The 19480-nt window shown below is 40.8% G+C and overlaps 1 protein-coding gene across 11 annotated transcripts in view; it reads left to right on the top strand.

Annotated features, from left to right (window-relative positions):
* Positions 1-19480, top strand: part of IQSEC1 (IQ motif and Sec7 domain ArfGEF 1) — a 318301-nt gene that overhangs the window by 273550 nt on the left and 25271 nt on the right. For all 11 annotated transcript variants that reach the window (XM_071812987.1, XM_071812986.1, XM_071812988.1 and 8 more), the window contains 3 exons: positions 12903-13064; positions 17219-17341; positions 18116-18282. In XM_071812987.1, coding sequence (XP_071669088.1) covers positions 12903-13064; positions 17219-17341; positions 18116-18282 — 452 coding nt within the window. The remainder of the gene's footprint in view (positions 1-12902; positions 13065-17218; positions 17342-18115; positions 18283-19480) is intronic.

The raw sequence follows: 19480 nt of genomic DNA, 5'->3' as shown, positions 1-19480 counted from the left end.
GTGGTGCACTTGAATCTGTAAACCCTTTGAAAAAGGAGCTGGAAAACTTCCAAATCTTTATTTTTTAAAAAGTTCAGAAGGAGACTCCTAAGAGTGTATCAGGTGGGATTGCAAATTGCATTTTGTGAGGTAAGTGAAGGGATAGAGATAGTGTTCAGGCGCTTGCCAGGATTTACCAGTGATGATTTCTTTTTCCATTTAGATATGTGCTGTACAGGTGCATTCGTTTCAATTAACTTCTGAGCATTACGCTCATTGTTCTTGGCACATGAGGTATGTCATAGCATCTTGTGCGTCCAGGTGTTTTTGAAAAGAAAGCCATGCCCTAGGTGTGAGTTCCCTTGCCGAATGCTGCTATTGCACATGCGGCACAGCGTGAAGGAGGATTGCTCGGGCTGGTTCAACGCGGGCCGGGAGGGGCGTCTGCAGGTCAGGGGGACTTTCTGCAAATCAGTCCCAGCTTCACTCTCATGATATGGCAAAAATGTAGCTGTGCAGCATCTCGTATGATCAGGCTCTGCCTACATGTTCAGTCGTGGCTTCCTAGCGTGTGACCAGGTGTACACCCATGATGTGGTGGAATACGTTTTTTCAGTCTACTCTCCAGTGTTCAAGTCAATGCAGCAGAATCATTTAGACTTTTTTTCACCATGTGATCTTTCATGACACATTTATGACCACAAAATGAGGGAGTAGCATAAGTCTTGGCAGCGAGCTCCTGAGAGGATGTGTGCTCCACCCGTGCGGAAGGACTGTGTGCAGAACTCAAACAAGTGGCTTTGAAGTTACCTATTACAAGAAGTCAAGTTTTTTCCAAGTGTCAGCATCTACCAGAAGAAATTTTAAAGATGTCTTTTACGAGAAGTCCAATTAATTTCATTGTATCTTTGAAATCTTTCTTGGAAATTAAAATCCCAAACCTTAATTAACAAATAATCATGCTATTTCTTTCTTGTACGTGAAGCTTGGCTGAAGTGCAAAGAGTTTAGAACCTTAAAGAGGTGCATGAATTGTATCTTTCAACACTACAAGTGTTGAAAGAATGAAGTTTTAAGTAGCATGGAAGTTCACTATTCTCACAGTTGAAATTCCAACAGATGCTTATAATTCTTCTGGCTTTCCTGTTACAGTAAGAATTTTCAGAAGCCAAAGTGCAGTTTTCCTACCAAAGGCTGTTTATTAGAGTAGCCGGTTATGGATGGAGTGAAATTTAAGCACAACTGGTGGGCTAGTTCACTTCATCACCATCATAAAGCAAAACATTAGTAGCACGAATGTCCTTAGAGAATGGAGAACACAGGACAGTAGAGAAAAAGAACTGTAGGTATTTGAAAACCATTTTTCTAGTAGTTATATCACTTGATCATAGAATCTCTAACTATAACATGACACTCGATTTGGAACCTTAGTGTTGATTAAATAAGTATATTTTTTTAAAGAAGGCTTGTGGCATCTGCTATACTGGAACGTAAAGTGTCACCCAAACGGGATGATTTCTGCCAAAGAAATTGCAACAAAGTAAGAGCTTCTGTACATTCTCCTGGTTTTGAATGGCAGCAGTGACTTCACCCTGGCAATGGGCTGTCAGATGGTGAGTTACCATTCATCGCCTTCCAAAAGGAAGGGTTGCAGGTGCAGGCCCAAAGCACAGGGACTCCCAGGGCAGCTTGCTGAGCCCAACTGTGTTGAATTAGGCATTTTCTTCAGTGCAGTTTGAAAGGGTTGTAGTCTGGGAGAAATTACACTGGAAACCATTCCTTCCTCATAGGCAGAAGGAAAACACTACCGAGAAAGGTTTATTTTGCAGGCTCCAAACCATGCCAATGCAAATCCAGCCTTTGAGACTGGTTTGCTTATAAACAAGGCTTCAAGAGGGCTTTTGACTGCTGCTTTAAAAAAAAAAAAAAAAAAGTGAAAAGGACTGTGATTTGATTTTCATGTTTGTTTTGACTGCAGACTGGAAATACCAGGTTTGCCAGTTATTGCGGCCCAATCTGGTAGGATTTTCAGGTTCCATTCTGCTATCCGTGCACTGATGGGTCTGACAGATTAAACAGGACCAAATGGTTTTTAACCTCAGTAGTCTGAGGAAACACGTCCTGCCCTTGAGGCAACTTTGCGGTCGGCAGTAGCAGACTGTAATTCTGTGCAGAGCTGTGTGTAGGAAGAAAGACATTGCTGTATTCCCTTCTCGTGTGCCACTGTGGCCGTGGCACTAAGTCTGGCTCCTTTCCAAGTATTTGTGGCCACCAGGTATGTCCCTTGATAACACCATCCTTGGTTCCCGTCTCCCAGCCTGCGGTGATACACCGAGCTGGGCCATGTGGAATGCAGGACTGTGTAGCGATTATTCAGCTTCTTTTCAGGCAGCAGACACAAATACTTTCTGTATTAATAAAGTGTTTTCGACAGAACTTGGAGAGCATTAGAATGGTTTGAAAAGTTGGTGTGACTGTGCCTAGAAGTATAAAATATAGGAGATAAAAGTTTGCGTTTCTCAGACTCATTTCCCAATCTAGCAGAGACTAGAATCATATTTAATATCTCCTTTGGGATATCAGGTAGCAGAAGGCACAGTTAAGTGTCCTCTCATCTGGCAGCGTTCCATGGGAACCAGTCTTGCTCGTGCTGGTGCCAGTTGTTGCTGTTGCTGGTGGAGAGGACCTGTGCAGTCCAGCTCATGGGCCATTGCCACCACGCTGCTCTGCTTTTTCTGCTCTGGCATCATTTTGTTAAAGGCTTTTTTGGTGTGGTGTTTTGTTGAAGGTTTTACGGCCTAATCTTGCACATACATCTTGGAGGTAAATGAACATAAGGCCATTTAACATTGCTAGAACAGAGGCTAGGCTATAAATATTTTTACAATAAGTTTTCCCAGATGACTTTCATCCCCCACCCCTCTTTTTTGTCCTCTCTTGCTTTCTGGAAAGGGTAGTCACAGATGGAAAACTGTTCCCTTTGTGTCCTCAGTCCATTACAGCATACTGTTTTGAAGAGTTTTCTGTAGCTTCTTTTATGAGGAGTTATTGTCAAGGTTCTCACTATTCCTGAGTTCCCTCAAAGGGTTTATTAACAGAGCTAAGAAGGCATGAGTATCTGTTTGCATTATGCAGTGATGTATCGTCTTTTGACCCTATCGGCTTCATTTATTGCATGATGGAGATGATTTTATTCAAAATTGAGACATCACTGTTGATGCGAATTGTTTACTAATTCCAGGAGCAGACTCTTTAAAACATGCCTAGATTCCTTGGAATGTTAATGTAAGTATTTCTTTATTTTACTAAGCAGAGAGGGACTTTACTGTTGTTGCAACATCTGGACTGCAGATTATTCAGCCACAGAGAGTTCCAACAAAAATTAAAATCAAAGCACTCCATGTAGCTTGTCCTCTAACATGCAGAGGAGTTAGTAAGAAGAGAAGAATGTTCTTAGTATGACTCTCATTATTTCTAAAAACGTTTAGCCCTAAGTGAGAACACCCAAAGGGGAAAAAAAAAAAAGCTCTGTGTGTTTTGCTTTGCTCTGTGCATGTTTTATCTTTTCTCCCCGAGGACCCATTTTTCCTCCTTTTTTTTTCCAAAATGGATGCTTTAATTAGCATACATTATGTCCCGCCTAGAAGAAACAGCTGAAATGTCTAACTGTGAGAATTCAACCAATAGTGTATTTAAGCGCTGGCTTCAAATATGTGCACAAGGATTCCCTTTTTTGCCATTAAAAGGGAGTATAAACTCTACCAAATGTTGAAAGCAAATGTAGCTGTCGCAAGGCTGCTCTGCGAGCAGCAGAAACTGTGTGCAAGCATCCCTGGAACCGGGATGGAGCCATTACCTCATCCCTGCCGCCAGCTCTGCCTGCCCTCGCGCATTCTGGGCACACGGCTCTGGCTGCTACGTGCCAGGAATCGGCAACCACTTCACTCTAACAATGCCAGGGTGCGTGCTCAGGATACGGTCGGTTTTTAGAAAATCACTCTGTGAATGGAGGAATTTGGCTGGGTGAGCAGCTCCCAGACAGCCATCTGATATGACTCTGGATGCCAGAATTACCCCTGCCCCCAAATCTCAACTTGACCAAGTTTCGAGGATGAAAAATGTGACTAGCTGCCTTTGCAGGCGGACAGAGACCAGTTTGAATAGGAAGCTGGGAAAGCTGTGTAAGGAACCCTTGGAAGAAGAGTTAAGCAAAAGAGAAGGCACCAACTCTTTCTTCCTGTTTAACAATTCACATCTGTCTACTGAATTGGGGTTTGGTGGATCTGTAAATGGAAAATCTGGAGATCTTTAAACAGTACTTTTGCACTGCAAATTTAAGAGGTATCCCTTGTAAGGTAAAGGTGATTGTCAGTGTTTTCCATTTACAGTCAGCAGAGTTGCAGAAATTGAAGCTGAAGTGCTTCTGTTATGTGCAACTGGGGTGAGGGTGTGGAAAGACAATTTAGGGCAGGGACACTAGAAAATATTAAGACAGGGGCTGTTCCTCAATTTCAAGGACGTAGTCATCTTCATGTGTCACTCCTGACTGCAGCTGCATAAACATGAAGGCAATAGCCAGCCCTGGCAAATAGTTCTGAGAGAGCCAGCAGGTTTTTCATGTATCTTGTCTCAAAGTGGAATATGTTTTACTCTGCTGGCAGCTCCATGCTCTTTTCCCTGCTCCTTGAGAAATGCAGAGATGCAAAGGGGTCAGAGGAGGTGAGAAATCCTCAGACTGTTTCAGTCCATTTATTTAACTAAAATATTTCCTTTCTTGCAAGGAAGGAAGCAGCAGGAAAAAAAAAACAAAGGCTGTCCACTGCCAAGAGAGAGAGTAATGAGGATCTACAGAATCTGCTCCAGCACCATGACTCAGGGTTGGTTCACTGGCCATGGCTTGCCCAGCTACTGCAGTGCAACTGCTCGGGGTGCGCCTTAGGATCCTCCTCGCTGTGCTAGATGCTTTGTTCCTCAAGGCTGACGCTTCTCATACCTAAAAAATCCTGTTTGCAAAATAGCTCTAAACTCTGTTTTTCCTCCTTTGTTAGAATAGCCCAGACTTTCTGCTTGGACGCTTTAGCTTTCATACACTTTTTACAATTTTGTAATCAACTCAGACAAACCTAAACACTCAGTGAGCAGCACTGATGTTTAATGTATAATTTCCTAGCACTTCACTAGGAAATGGTGACATAATGAAACTGATTGATCAGATAGAACTGTTCAGGTCACTTGCCCGATTTTGTGCCGAAGGTTGTCCACAGAGTTTCCTCTCTTTATTTTGCTCCCCCACCAAATAGAACTGGGCACTGAGATCACTTCCTAGTAAATTCTTTTGTGGGTGACATGAATATAAATGAACTTTCACTGAATGGAGATTACACCGGGTAATTTGGCATAATTGCAAGTAAGCTGTGACCTTTACATGGGTAGTTGTAGTTTTTTGGTTTAGTCTTGAATCAACTTGGGAAGCTCACTCAAGACTGAGAAGATTAATGTACCATAATGTAGTGGGGAGAAGTCTTCCCCACTGGGGGTGAAACTTTAGAGCTCCTGCCCAAATAATGTGAATAACTATCTCCCCATTTCCATGAGATGCAGAGAAGCTGTGAGAAATGTATTGTTTCTTGGTTTATTTTCCTAAGCCAGAGAGTCTTTCTTGTAATTACCAGAAGATGCAGTTTACACCTGGTTCTTCTTTCTCTTCATGACAGGGTTGTGTAGCGTGAGGAAGGCACAGATCAGGCTTCCCAGTCGCTTTCTCCTATTTTTTTTTCCTTTCAGTCTGTTTCTGGTGCTGCTGCAGAGCTGAGTGAGCTCTGACAAGCTGACGCTAGTTTTGGTAGTATTTTAAGGATATGGAGTTGTTTTCTTATTTCCCAGGATGTTTCAAATAGCCATAGTAATTCTCTTAGCTTTGTTGCAGCAGCAGTAGAATATTCAGCAAAAGCGAAGGAAGAAGTACAGCCACAGAAACAAAATTTAGCTGCTTGCCAAACTAAGGAGAATGTTCAACTAGCTTGTTATTGCCAATTGGCTATTTAAAAACTATTTAACTTAAATGGTTCTAAGAAAAGTCTTAGATTCTCCCTATTAAAAAAAAAAAATCCCTGAATTTTAGTGTTAAACTAGTGCTTAGTTTTGAGACAACTGTAAAAATTTTCAAAATGGGATCTCTAGTATCAAAGGCAAGAAAGATTATTTTCTTTTAACAGAGGGCTGGCATCATATTTGCATTAAATTCTCCACCCCCAACCTGAAAAGACTTCTTTGGCAGCAGCAGCTTTGTGACCTGTTTCTGTTTGCGGTGTTGACAATCTCTAGGAAATGTTTGTAGTTCTGCTTTGCTTGTTTTCTGGATTCTCTCAGCTTATGTTCCTTTCGGTGTAGCATGTGTGTGTGGGTACCCGAACGCAGACGAGAATCTAAAAAGCACAGACCTGCCTGCAGAAATACTGATGTTCTTTCTAGTTGCTTCACCAAGCTTCTCATTTTTCATGTTCAGTCAAGCTGGCTTTGTCCTGCTTGTCTCAGAAGGCTGTAAGAATGGTGTGTTTGTGGTTATTTGCATTGTGTGTATAGACCTTTAGTTTACCTCCAAAGATACTTTTGGCATTGCTCGGTGTTGGAAATCTAGGCTTGGACAAGCTGCTTTCTGTCCTTGTTTGTTTAGTAATGCTTCCATTTTACAGCTCTGTTATTGTCTGAGCACCTAAAGGGAAATACAAAAAATTTCATGTGGTTTTGGATGCTTGTAAGCTTTACATGTTTAGCAAGTCAGAAATAGGGAAGCCTTTAGACACTTCAGTACTGTGGTTTTGTTGAATGTTTCTTTTCGAGGTAGTCCTCTTGGCCAGGGTGGGCACGGGCACTTTCTCTGTGCCGGGGCTTGGTTTGTGTAGGTGGCTGTGCAGCACGGGGGAGCCTGGCTGGCTGGAGGCTGGTTTGTCAGCAACAGCAGTGAGAGCAGCAGCTGTGGCCAGTGCTGTGGCCAGTGCTGCTGCTGCTGCCAGTGCTGCTGCCAGTGCTGCTGCCAGTGCTGCTGCCAGTGCTGCTGCCAGTGCTGCTGCCAGTGCTGCTGCTGCAGCCAGTGCTGCTGCTGCAGCCAGTGCTGCTGCAGCCAGTGCTGCTGCTGCCGTTGAAGCGCTCACCAGCTGCAGCGCTGAGGTTTAATGGGCTTGTCTTGCACTAAGACTGGCTGTACCACTAAGACCGGTAGATAACAGTAAATGCTAAATTTGTGCTGATCTCTTTTGTAGCATCTAGAATCCAACTAAAAGCTTTTCCTCTAACAATTTCGCTTTCTAAATTCACTGCAGTATTTTTGCAAAAGTAGTGTTTCCTACAATTTGAAAGATAACATTCTCAATATCTGGGTAATGCAAAGCTGCACTTCCCAAATACCGCTGATATTACTTTACAGCATAAGATGATGTATTTCTACCCATATTTCCTCTGGTGCCTCAATGGGCAATCTGGGTGTCTGTCCCTTTTCTGCTCTCAAACTCCAGCAGGTGTTGGGCACCTCCGAAAACAATTCAAGCACAGGAAATGTCAAACCAGGGGCTGGAGTTATGTAATATTAATATTAATAATTCATGGAGCTTTAGGGCTGGTTTATTATCACTGACAATAGGGATTTTCTGTAACAGCTATTTTTTTTATTATCTTTGCAGGTTGATAATACTCTCAGGTGGTATAAATCCTAAAGTTGTCTGTCAGTGGTTCCTCCGAGCAGGTGAAAGTTAATTGTGACATTTGGAATTATACGTGTCTTGATCACTATTCTACTTACTGATTTGTTCATGACAATAAAAGTATTAGGAATGTAGTATTTTTCTAAAGATACTATGCTACTTATGTACACGTAGGATTTAGTTTAAGGAAAAAATGACCACCATTCATTTTTTTTTTCATTTATATATTTCTAGCTTGGATAAGGGGCACTTCTCTCAGGAATGTACCCACTTCAATATTATTACCCTAGATCATCCTTTCTACCCCACCCTCCAAAGGAGAACTCACAAAGAAGAAATCACTTACATTAGCAAACCTCCTGAACATACTGACCTTTTGTGACTTGTGCAGATTCAACGTGCATAGCTGTTAAAGGAAAAAAAACCCACTACTCCTCCATGGCTTCACAAGCTATAAACTCCCAACAAACCACCGCTCTAATGAGATCCACACAAATGTCAGCAAGTTATATGAACCTCCACTGAATTTATGCTTTCAGTACTGCTGTAGAACTTGCTAAATAAATAAACCATCTCCTTCTAGTTAGTATTGTGCCCAGGGAGGGGGGAAACAGCAGTGATGTGCAGGGATTTACTGGTGTCTTGGCTCTTGAGGGAATGGGTTTTGGTTTTAGGGGTGGTGTTTGTTTTGTGGTGGTTTTTTGTGGTGTTTGTTTTAACTGTTCATGTGTGATTTTTGCCCTATTCATTCCTGCAATTTGCTTCCTCTTAAAGATGCCACTTTGCAGAAATCGCTGCAGGATCCAACCTGTTTTCAGAAACACACAACCAGCATTTTGGCTGGAGCAGCCCAGTGCTTTCTCAGAAGTGAGCTGATTGAAATAAATGGGTTTGATCCGTTGTTTTAAAGTTTCCATTACTTTGCCCATAGCCTTTTTTCTCCTAAAAGTCACTTTAAACCATCCTAGAGGTTTCATTATTAATCAGTTTCTGGACAATTACTTAGCCCTTCATGCAACATCTGAGAATCTTACATAAATATGTTTTTGCACACCTTTTTGTGTTACTTGGGGTTTTTTTTCTTCCTCTAAGTAGATTCCTTTTGATTTGTTTGCTGATTGGTGTGTGTGGGTTTTTTTGTATTTCTTTGTTTTGCTTATTTTTTGAAATAGAACACATTTTTAAGCTTTATTTTGGAAGCAATCTGTAAATACGAAAAGTTTTCTAACTATGTATATTATCAGCTATGTAAGGTGCTATCTTTAGAGGGTGTGTTTTGATATTAGTTAATGCATTCAAATCTGAAAATAAATGCTCTGCTTATGCAGCTTCAATGATTGCTATTTATAGACTTCTAATCTTCCCTGTTATTGGCAGGAGTAATTAACAAACCATCACCGGGAATTTTCCTAATCACAAAAGACTCTTAGTTGCGAGTACAAAACGGTCTGCGCTCCATTGCGAGGATAACAAGGATAACTTGTGTCAGATGTCCATGGCCCTCTCATGCCCCACTCCCTTCTGCACCCAGTCATCCACTTTAGGAACATTAGGGTTTGGTGAAAAAGAAAGTTTGTTCAATATAAAATAGCTGGTTTTACCAGCAGTAGATTCCCTGTTGGCTTCTAAAAGCTGCCCTGGCAGAGCCCTGTCAGCTGCCGGGGGGGTTTTGCCTTTCATTGGGAAGGAGCAAATGCATTGCTGGGAGTTTGCTGGTAGTCAGCGCCACAACCTGCATGTCCTCTTGTGCATTGAAGAGGAAAACCCTTCATACTTAGTAATATTTGAAATTTGTGATATTGGGGATGACTTAAATTGTCATGAACCCATCTAGTATTTCAATTTGTCCGGATTTAAAAATAGGGAAAATATTTCTTCTGTTTAAAGACAGAGAGGAAAGGCACCCTTGTGTACAGTTTTCTCTTAACGTGTTGTTCGCTTCACTCTTTAGGTTAAATTTCACGGCACTTCAGAATGCTCTGACAAAATCACAGTTTTCTGTTAAGTACTTTTCCTGTGGAATAAGTTAATGTCCCAGCTGGTGTGGGGTGGGAGGAAGCTTACCAGAGCAATAAACCCCCCAGCCTCCCCAGCTTGCAGGGTGATTAAAAAAACAGAAGGGAGATTGTTCTTCCAATAAGATGTTTGATAAAGTTAAACTCGATTTCTTGATCAAGAATATTGAACGAATTCAGGGTTTCAGGTCATCAAAACCAGAAATATGAAGAGATATTGTTGGCAAGCTAGCCTTCCAGAACAGAAACCACAATTAGCGTTTATGAGCTGAATGGGAACTAGGGAGATACCCATTGCATAAGAACCTTTATCTTCCTCTGATACTTAATACATTTAGCCACAAAAACAAATTTTATTTAGAACTGTATTTGTGCACCTCCCTATATAACATGTAACCTTTGCAGTTCTCCTGCGAACAAATACTTTGCTTTGCTAATAGGAAAACTGAAAACATTGTGGGCTACCTTGCTCAGCGAGTGCTACCCGACAACTCCAGAGCGGTACCAGCCGCCCCTGGCTGCTCATCCTTTACACCGCCAGTTAGATTACTCCACTATAGACCGGCATTACTCAGGGCAAGGTACTCAAAGATGACCTGAAGCTATAGCTCCTGTCTTGAAGAACAATTGTTCTCCTAATGCTTGCTTAAGAAATCCTCTATCCCTGTTGTAGTGATGACTGTCAGAACCTTCAAAGAAAGATCAAATTAAAAGTTACAGTTCTCATCTCAATGCCCGTTAGAAATTCCCTAGAGAAGCCCCAGTGAGTTCTTTATTAGCAGCGGTATCTCTGTACCGAGGGGAGGGGAGGGGAGGGGAGGGGAGGGGAGGGGAGGGGAGGGGAGGGGAGGGGAGGGGAGGGGAGGGGAGGGGAGGGGAGGGGAGGGGAGGGGAGGGGAGGAGAGGAGAGGAGGAGGAGAGGAGGAGGAGAGGAGGAGGAGAGGAGGAGGAGAGGAGGAGGAGAGGAGGAGGAGAGGAGGAGGAGAGGAGGGAAAAGAGAAAAGAAGTTTCTTCCCTGTGGAAATGACTCTTACGGTTGTTACTCTGAAGGTTATGCCACTGCTACCACAGTTTGATACATCAAATAAATATAAGAGTAAGAGTAGTCTTCATTCTTACAGCTTGGAGTTTTCAGGTAATATTTTCGTGTGATTACAGTTCAGAGTTTACATTGCTTCCACGTTACAACTTTTATTACAAGTTAGACTACTGTCAAATAAACAAAGACTGCCGAACTTCCTGTTGCTTCACTGCGGCATGAAGAAGGAATCAATGGGAAAAGAGCTTTTGGCTTCCAGTGGATGTTGTCAAATGGGTTTTTGAGTTCCTTTTGGAGCCTTACATAAAGTTATCTGAATAATCTGATTTCATATTGCCAAACCAGAAGCAGAGCTTCTTATGTGAAGAAACAGACCCTGGCTTATGTAAAATTGTACAACTGCTTTGGAACTGATGCAAAATAAATTGTGTCTCCTTTGTGATGGTTTTAAATGTTCAGGCTCGTGGGAGTGATAAGAAGTCAAGTTGTGGTTTAGTACAGTAAGCAACAATCCAGCTTTTTCTGTATGTCAAGTAAAGGAGATCTTTGGATCAAGTTGTACTTTGTGACCACGTTCTTTGTTTTCTGTTGGGGAGGAACTGGGGAGGGAATCTCCTGAGGTTGGACCGCTCTGAACCTTACAGACAAATGTAGCTCACTGAAAAGTGGGAGTGAGAAAGCTGCTCCTGGTTTTGTTGGATGCTTTGAATTTAAATTCCGAAATATTAAGGCTTCTGAAGTACAACTCAAAAGCATACGAACGTAGCAGTTACATTACTTACAAGAAAAAGGGTACTTTTTGAGTGTTGAAGGAGATTCATTTTACAAGATTGTATTTAGAAGATGACCATATGTGTAATCTTATTTAAGATGAAAAGAGCCACAAAGCCTGATGCAAGAAACTGAGGTTTGAGAACTCCCTTTTGATTAAATTATATAATATATTCCTTTGATCTGTCTAGTTCTTAATAGGGTATTAAGTGTCATGTAAAAGAACAGGGCAACTGAATGGTGATGTATTTAGTGATGTTATTTGCAATTAAAAACCCTGAGGAGGAGTTATGGTTGTATGATGAACCTTTTACAAAAATAGTATGGTCACCTTGTCCTCTGAAAGTGCTTTGCTTACCTGAAAGGACATATCTTTCAGGTCATCCAGCATACTGCAAACTGTTCACTCGGACAGGTGGACATTATATTACCATTCCTTACAAAATAAAGATGATGAATTACTGGTTCTGTGAAGATATCCCTTTAATATCTTTAAAAGAAATAATGATTGTTTGTGGTATCACACTGCTGGAAGACACAGTGCACAATATGTGCTGTGAGAGGAATTTTACATCACTTCAAAACATAAGCAGCATTTGCCTTTATAAGAAGTGCATTTTGTTGCCAGAAATCAATCCCATCCCCAGGCCTCCTCCTCAACATATGCTTCTTCATTAAAATTAGTAGCTTCAGCTTACTTTGTTTGGAGATTGGAAAATAGTTACAACTAAATCTGGTGGTGATATATAAAGAGATGTAAAATATTCAAGAAACTATGAAAGAGGGAAATCTGGGGCAATGGGTGTGTTAAAAGACAAGAAAAAAACAATTAAATTAGATGGGAGCTCCACTATTATTAATTGCTTTTTTCTGCATGACAGGCTTTTCTTTTTTCCCCGTTATTTTTTGGATTCTCAGCTTGCAAGTTCTACCTCTCCAGATGTTTTTGTTCTGTAAGGTTGGCTTTAAGGTTAACTTTTGCCAGCAGGGGAGTGGGAGGTCAGAGCTGTTCTTTGTTTCTTGTTTGTCAGCAGTTTTCAGCTCAGTTTCTGGAAGGTCCATCTCTCCCAACAACAGGAGCATTTAGTAGCTGATGTTGGGTTTGTCTTTTGCATTGACAAGTGTTTTGACTTTCATGCCTGAAGCTGTTTGCATATAAAGCTTCTCTGGGAAGGGTTATGGAGCAGGGAAATGTGTAATAACATGCAAAGCTGTGTTTCAAAGCTAGTAAGCTATTAATGGTATGTTCTACGGGAGAGCTACATTTCTCCTGAAACTACACTAGCCCATACTAGTAGTACATTAGTCAAAAGTGTTGGTAAAATTGTCATAGAATTTTAATCAGATGCCTTCAGGTCCAATGGAAGAAAATTAATAATGTTGCTTTTTCATTTCTCCTTAGAAAACCTGAGAAAGGAGTCCAGTACCTGATTGAGCGAGGTTTTGTGCCGGACACTCCAGTCGGCGTCGCCCACTTTCTCCTGCAGAGGAAAGGTCTCAGCAGACAGATGATTGGAGAATTTTTGGGAAATCGGCAAAAACAGTTCAACCGGGATGTATTAGAGTGAGTATTGTGTGTGGGGAGGAGGTCAGCGCATTTGAATGTGCCAGTAAGCCGCTTCATCGAGCTAGAGGCCAGAATGGTCTCTGAATGTTTTGTGCCTGTCTCTGCCTCTTCTTCCGAAGGAGGGCGAAACCAGACTAAGGGTTAAGAAAGAAAACATGCACATGAGCAAATATTTATTTCTTTGCTTTCCAGCTAAGTTACTGTTTTTGTTCTGATCCAGCAAGGTACTTAAAAGGATTTATATTCCCTATATTCATGTACATTTACACTAAATTTATGTTTTAATTTTATTGGTGTTAAAGGATGCTATTTCAAAGACTTTTTCCTTCCTTGGGCTCACTAATAATTTACTGAATGAAACAAAATAATATTATATGCAACATAAGGCTTCATCAGTAGCAGAACATGAAAATAATTAGTGCAGCCAAATGGCTCAGATGTTAGATAAACAGGGATTGCAGCGTGTGCAGGCATATGCTGACAAGATCTATACAAACTGTTCTTTTCCAAAAGATCAGAAAAACAAAAACTGTTTTAAAAAAACAAAGAAATTCAAAGCAAAAAATTAGACTTTTAGCAGCTTGGCCGTAAAGTTCTAAACCTTATATACAGAGTAGACCAAAAAATAAGTTATTTTAAGAGGGTGTTCGTTTAAAACATGTATTCCTTAGGGGTGTGCTCTTTTTTTTTGTATCTGATATAATGACCTGTAAACATGAATACATCTTAGTTCAGTTTTTTTAAGGAATTGTATAAAAAATTTAGTTAGATGTTTAACAAAACTACTGAGAGTGAAAGCAAAAAAACCCCACATCTTGCCCATTAAGGAAGACTAGGAAAAAATCTGACCACAGGTTTTAACCGGAGAATAAGAAAAGGTGTCCTGAAATGTGCATTGGTCTATAGATGCGGGCTTACTTGAGGACTGAATGTTGATACCATAATACTGATACATCGCAAAAATTTTAACATTATGGTATCATGATAGAAAGTGTCTGCCAACACGTTATATTTTCTGTGCATATTTCTTATAGACTGCTCTCACCAGCTTCATACTGCAAAGATGTTGGTCATGTTCCTGGCCTTGCTGTTACGCTGTCAGGACTTATGTGCCTCAAATTGCAAGCCTGAACACAGTATTAATGCAGCTAATGGCATGTGTACATATGCCACAGACCTTTTTTTAGATGTCTTCTCTTTCTTTCCTGTGCCTTGTGTGGTCCGACACGCAGCAGAAAGCAGCGGGAGAGGCTCTGTAGCCGAGCACGCAGGGACGGGTGGCAGCCAGCCTTACAGTACGCGGTAATAGAATAGGGCTTGTGTTTGATGCAGTCCCTGTTCAGCATGAGTCGTCATCAGCTGCTTGTAATGATCGTCTGGATTTTGCAATTATGAGTCAGACTAAGGTGAAGACTTTCCAAAGAGTGCATGTTTTCTGATTCTTTAAAAGAAAACTGTACAAGTTCAGAATGAGATCATTTATAATCTTACGTTATTCACTTTTTGATCTTGAACAAATCGTTTCCCCTTACCGTCTCAAACAAACTAGTCGAATATGGGTAAGAAGTGTGTCTCTGCTAAGCCAGATGCTGTATCCACGATGAGGTGGATTGTTAAGAGTGGGTCATAATCACCTACCTACAACCCCACAACAATCCTTTTATTGAAATTAATCTGTTCTTAAATAAACTGTTTCACCTAAGCTTTGGAGTGAACACCCTGTATGCAGTGCAGTTCTCCTGACAGTGTTCTGAACCTTGGCTGCAAATAGGAACAGTGTATTTTTTCTTAAAAAGAGACAGTAGAATAGCATTTCATGTTAAATATCACATTTACAGATTGGAGATAGGTTTTGTTGAACCGATAATAATTCCAGGCTGTAGAAAAGCTATTTTAAAAGATGATCCTTCTTCTGTCACACAATTTAATTTCAAGTAACTTACTTTGATTTGTGTTCAGGTTTACCAGATTCTGTAAATTACAGTATTTCAACTATTTGAAATCTTCTTTTCACCGGAGCTTAGAAACCATTCAAGAGAATAGCCTAAATCTTTGACCAAGAGCTGCATTCTGAGTCTACTGCAGTTGCTACATGGTGGTAGCCTGACTATAAAGGCACTGCTTGGGTGGCCTGGGGCCGGCGTAGCCGGCGTTGCGGACATCAGATGTGCTTCCCAAAACACCGCTGTACTGCAGTGAGCTTCAGATTTCTGTCCCTGCCTGACCAAAAAGTGCTTGATGTCATAGGGATGTAGCTGAGGATCTGACCACCAACAGTGGCTTGACTTTGCATTAGGAAACAAAAGTGCAGTCACTCAAAGAAAAAACAAACCATCATAAAGAACACTGTTAAACGTATAGAGGGAGAGTATGATGTTGTGTTGCTCTGTACGGGACTCCATCATTTCAGTTCATTACATAGTTATGCACAAGAGCACAGGCAAATGGTACTGTAGAGAATCCCAGCAGTTTGGCTGCGATGACCCAGCAAATTCCACTCTTCTTGCCTGCGTTTTGTCGAGAGGTGGTGAGCAGGGGCTGGTTCCCAGGGAGAAGTTCCAGGTGAAGTGGTGAAGCCCGGCAGTTTCTTGCTCTGACCTGCCCAGGAGATGGGCTGGTGCAGTGAGGATGTGCACGGGCTTTCTCACCCACAGGGTGTGTGGACTCGGGCTCTCCTGCACTGACTACAGCCCATTTAATCATGTTCTCTCTATCATTATGATCATGATATTATCAACAGTTATAATTTTATTAGCCGTTGTTTAAAAAAAAAGCTAAGCAAGTATGTCTGGTCTTACTTTCATGATTCCTTTTGCTGTATAGACCTAGCCAAAGTAACTGGTTTTTTCATTACATAGCCACTGGAAAAGTTTTGGTTACTATTTTGAAATATTGCAGGAAAGTACGGGTTCCAGTTAAGAATATTGACCGTGGTGGTGTATCTGCTATCTCCATAGGTCACAGAAAAAATTAAGACCCCTCCCATGATGTTGTTGCTCAGTGAGTTTCTGGGGGTTCTTAATTGCTCTCATTCCTTCATTTGACTCCAACCTGTCTGCACATGTGCTTTACACCTTCGAAGGAGAAAAGAGATTTTGAAAGTGTTACAGAACTCGCAATAGGTGGGAAGACTGTGAACATTATTGCAGAACTGATAATAGGCTTTTAGGTGTGGATTGGAAAGGGTGTGAGAAAGGCACAGCTTGTCTGCTTCTTACCTTGTGCTTCTGCGTAACAGGGAAAATATTCAAGGTGAAGTGAAGAAGTTGCTTTGGTATTAATCTATGTTAGCCACAACGGTACTAGAAGAAAAGTGTGAGCGGATTTATCATGATATAGCTATACATTTAAGAAGGGCTTTTAAAACTGGCTTGTGCTGGCTTTCTGTGGTTTCTGCATTACAGTGCTGTTACTTGTCATGATTCACGTCTGGTCATTTAAAAACTAAAGGCAAGTTTAAAGAACGGAAACTTAAAAGTTTCTGATTTAAAAGTAGTCTTTAAGCAAAGTATTAGAATGGCATAGTTCACGTTGTTGATGTATTCAAGCGGTTCCTTTTTTTGATCAACACTGTGTTTTCAGAGTAAGAAAGTCATCATTTCTCCATAAATGTTAACTGAAAGACATGGCGAATGATGGGGAAATGAGAATTACAGTAATCATAAGAGAGTATCCATACAAGATCATTTTTTTTTCACAGTATGTAAGAACATTCCTAAACACAACCATTTGGTACAGATTATTGTGCTTGCTGCTGGCTATTTTAGGTGTGATATTTTGAACAGTGTAAGCTTTTATTATTTTTATAGTAATTCTAATAATTGATTGGCCTGGAAGCACGAAACCAAGAATTAGTCTTGACAATGGTATGTCACTTACATTGGTCAAACATTTGTCCTTTCAGCAGCTATTCTGTTAACAAACATAAAAGGCCCTGCTTACATGTACGCATTTTCATTGATCTATTATTTGCAATCTTTCCTTCGCACCTTACCTACAATTATTGCAATTGCTGCTGAAAGTGTTAAAAAACCTCCATTCATCTCTACAAGAGATGGAAAATAGAAACGTTCTTTTGGTCTCAAAGTCTTCTCTTTGGTACTGTGTTGTTAGAAATTAAAAGCCACAACGGCAATGTGTTTTTCTCCTAGCTGTGTTGTGGATGAGATGGACTTCTCAACAATGGAGCTGGATGAAGCACTCAGGAAATTTCAGGCTCATATCCGTGTTCAAGGAGAAGCCCAGAAAGTCGAACGGCTCATTGAAGCTTTCAGGTATGATGCTGAAGTGAATTGCTCTGGTCACCAGCAACCTGCTGTTGTCTGACAGTCCAGCTGGAGGACTGGGGACATTAAGTGTGTCCCACTTACTCCCCTGCATGTTTCCAGTGTCCTCATGAGCTCCATACAGTGTTGGTTGTGGTGGTTTTGCCAAGTTTGAAACAGGAGGTTTTATTTGCTGGCGCTGTTCATGTATCTTGTGTTAACATAGTGAGGTTTCTCAATTAAAAATTCTTTCTGGCATCAGTTGCAAAGCTATTTAAGGATTTTTGAATGTCTCTTTCAATGTATTTGGATATAATAGCTTATATGAGTAGAATTATAAGACCATATACACTTCAGAGTATTATGATCTCAGCCTTTCTTTAAGCATTTCAACAATAGTGGAATAAAAAGCATTAACTTATTAAAACTAACACAAATGTACTTTATCCAGGGCAGGATGAGATGCAAATAATCACGTGGCACTCAGCTATTAATAATTAATAATAAAATCAATGCTGTATTCTTACCTGGCATCACTGAAAAAAATGAAATACTGAAGTTATCGTAACTCAGAATCTGTACTAAGAAGTGAAGTTATGTGGTAGTAGAAGCCTTCCACATTCTAGGACTGGCTTATGAAAATACATGGACGGAAAGCTAAATATGTGTATGGAACACAAATAATAGCTTGCTCAGCCCCTGGAATGTAGCAGTTGGTTTATGTGATGGAATTAGAACAGTAATTCATAGCTCTAACAGCTTCCCCTCTTTGCTTTTTTACAGCCAACGATACTGTATCTGCAATCCGGGTGTTGTGAGACAGTTTAGAAATCCTGATACCATCTTCATTCTCGCTTTCGCCATCATACTGTTAAACACAGATATGTACAGCCCAAACGTGAAACCAGAACGCAAAATGAAGCTAGAAGATTTTGTCAAGAATCTGAGGGGTAAGCAAACCCTAAGGATGAAAGCTCTGCCCTGTAACTGTCGCTGGAGCGATACTGTGTTTCTTCTGGGAAAAACACAAAATACCAGAGCACTTGATCCTGATTTCACCTGACTTAAAACTACTGGCATTTTTACAGGCTTTAGTTATTTCTGGAATAGTTAAAACAGAATTAAGCATATAGTATTTTGTCATTTTTATCTTGTCTTTCTTGAATGCATGTATAGTCAGGTCTTTTTATCCACATGTGTGTATATGTGTTGAGGGACTGAAATCACTATGTCATGATGAGAACTTTTAGAAATAAACTAGAGACTTAAATTCTCAGTGCGGAAAAAAAAATCCCAACTCCAAAACCTTTCTGAAAGGTAAACAGTAAATAGCACAGAAATTTAATTTTGATTTCTTCGTTGACATATTTTCTAATCAAGAAACTGTTTGCCAGGGTATCCACACAATTAGACTGCCAAAAAAATATGGCTATTATTTCAAATCTGTATCTCAAGAGTTTTCTATGCTGGTTCTTTCTGCTGAAAAAGAGCAGATTTCTATTAAGTATCAGCTCTGCCTGACAAGAGCAGTCACTGCGGAGCTGAGGAGGAAGATACCGGATCAGGGAAGAATGGACCAGACAGCATTTACCTTTCATCACAGAAGAGTACTCAGATGGTAGAGAAAGACAATGAGGCTGAAATCCCCATCCCTTTTTTTTCTTTAAGATAGTTTGTGCCCATAGGGAAAAAGCAGCTTTTACTCTCGTTCCATTACTGTGTGTTTGTGCAAAGGGCAGGAAAATTGCCTGCTCAGTGTTGCAACCCTCTCCTCCTCCTCCTCCTCTTCTTCTTGCTTTTAAGCACAAAATAAGCACAACTTAGTGCAGAGTGTCTCCTCCTTTGCCAACAATAGCTGTAGCAGCATGGTAGCAGAACAGGCCCACTACTGCAAGCACCAGCACATGCTGGAGGACTGGGAAACAGCCCTTGGCTACCTAAAAGTGGGCTGATGGCAGGAAGATAGCATAAAGTTGCTTATTGTATGAAAATATATTGGCGCATCTCAGGTGCATGACAGTTTGTATTCGTGTGTGCATGTCATACTTTCATTTTAGGACTAGTAAAAATAAAATACTTGTGGTGTCGTGGAATTTCAGATCTTGAAAATGAAAGTCCTCTCTGGTGATTTTATTCCTTTAGATTTCT

Source organism: Patagioenas fasciata, chromosome 10, assembly GCF_037038585.1.
Source record: "Patagioenas fasciata isolate bPatFas1 chromosome 10, bPatFas1.hap1, whole genome shotgun sequence".
Taxonomy (NCBI): domain Eukaryota; kingdom Metazoa; phylum Chordata; class Aves; order Columbiformes; family Columbidae; genus Patagioenas; species Patagioenas fasciata.
Note: the sequence above shows the minus strand (reverse complement) of the source record. Positions and strands in the feature narration are given on the sequence as shown.